At 48.9% G+C, this 1,791-nt stretch overlaps 1 protein-coding gene across 1 annotated transcript; it reads right to left on the reverse strand.

Moving 5' to 3' along the window:
- Positions 1 to 404: 404 nt before the first annotated feature.
- On the reverse strand, positions 405 to 1,568 carry LOC117469914 (ATP-sensitive inward rectifier potassium channel 1-like; the record flags this gene model as incomplete). The annotated part of the gene is made up of 1 exon (XM_034114389.1): positions 405 to 1,568. A coding segment is annotated over one exon (1,164 nt), but the record flags the coding sequence as incomplete, so codon positions are not given.
- Between the last annotated feature and the right edge of the window lie 223 nt (positions 1,569 to 1,791).

Raw genomic sequence — 1,791 nt, forward strand, 5'->3', positions numbered from 1 at the left:
TACCAAAAAACGAAGGTTATACACTGATTTACAGAAGTCTCTTTCCCAATGTTAGGTCCGTATTGTGACTGACAAGGAAATTAGAATTCCACCGTTTGGCCACAACGAACATTTGCTTCCTAGATTGGCGCTGTTTTCCTTGAGACGTTCCCAGTCGTAGTAGTCAGAAGCAAGAGATTAGGTTTAAAACAGCTGTTGCTTTTTAATTAGTCTGTGTACTAATTTGCCTAATCTTGGTGGGTCTTTACACCACGATGGGAACAACAAGGGAACAAATGAAACTTTTAGTTTCCTGAAAAGTAGCTCGTAGGACTCAAAGTCCGAGAACTGTTGTTGAAAACCTGGCTTTTGCTCCAAATAGGGTTTATTTTCTGGCTGATTTTGACACATTCACCCTTCTCCCCTCACATTTTAGTGATGTCCATCGAGTCGTGAATGTCGATCACCTGAAACCCGAGGTTGTCGATGCCAAGCTTCTGCTGTTTGTCCTGATTCTCCTGATTGTGACTGTTGTGGTTTTTCTGGTCTGCGTCCGTCTCAAAGCAGTGGACGCAGTGTGGCGTTGTGACCCGCACGCTTTTGGAAAAGTTCGAGAAGTCCACCCGGTACTTTCCCGTCTTGGTGCGGGAGATGATGGGCAGGAAGCTGAACCCCCACTGGATCTCCTGAGGGATGTAGGAGGTTCGGACCTGGCAGGAAGAACTAGTGGACTCTGCTATCCCGTCCAAAAAGACCACCAACTCAAAGTCCTGGTTGGGGAGAGAGTCCGCTGAAAGCTCGTAGAACGGACTGGAAGTATTAATCACATGGTACAGGGTCAAAGGGCAAACAAAAAACAAGTTATCCTTTCCACTGTCCACCATAAAGTCGATATCCACCTGATCCAGAATGACGGTGTCTCCATCGGGAGCGGTCGTTGTCCTGAGCAGCTTTCCGTAAATCTGGCTGCCGATCAGTAACGTCTTTCGTAGATTCGCGACTCGTAGCAGAAGACACAGACTTCCTTTCTTCAGGCAGATGACGGCCGTGTCGCTGAAGGTGACGCTCTTCGCCCGCCTTTTGGGTAACGAGATCTTGGCTAATATGACGCCACACATGAAGCAATTGATGAAGACGCCGATTAGAGATTGGATGATGATTAGAGCAACTGTTCCGGCGCAGTGTCCGGTTAATGCTCTACCCCCGTACCCAATGGTGGTTTGAGTCTCCAACGAATAGAGAAACGCCGTCGTGAGACCGTTGACGTTATCGATGCACTGCACATGTCCGTCGGTTCGGTTCTGCCCCGTCAGATCCCCGTTGCTCTTTGCGATCCAGTACCACAGCAGGCTGAAGACGAACCAGCTGCCGGTGAACGAGGCCACGAACAGAAGCAGAACGAAGCGCCAGCGGATCTCCACGAACGTCGTCCAGAAGTCCAGTAGGTACGCAAAGTGGTTGCTGTACTCGATGTTGCCGAACTCGATGTTGCAGCGCCCGTCTTTGGTGACCAGGCGGGTTTTACAGCCTCTGTGTGGAGCCGGCTGGATGTGACCCTGGAGCACCTGGAACATCCTGTAGCTGGAAAGAGAGAGAGAGAGAGAGAGAGAGAGAGGTTAGTATTCAGGATTTAAAGGTCCCCTATTATACTGTTTTTCATCAATATATTATAGGTCTCAGATATATACAAAACATGTCTCTGAAGTGTTTGGCAGCACCCCCGGAGTACTTTTCCCCGTACTTTTCGCGTTTATTTCCGTTAGTACCCCTTATGTCGCGTTCACACCAAAAAGAGCACTTATGCCCCTTTCA

This window comes from Trematomus bernacchii, unplaced genomic scaffold (genome assembly GCF_902827165.1).
Source record: "Trematomus bernacchii unplaced genomic scaffold, fTreBer1.1, whole genome shotgun sequence".
Taxonomy (NCBI): domain Eukaryota; kingdom Metazoa; phylum Chordata; class Actinopteri; order Perciformes; family Nototheniidae; genus Trematomus; species Trematomus bernacchii.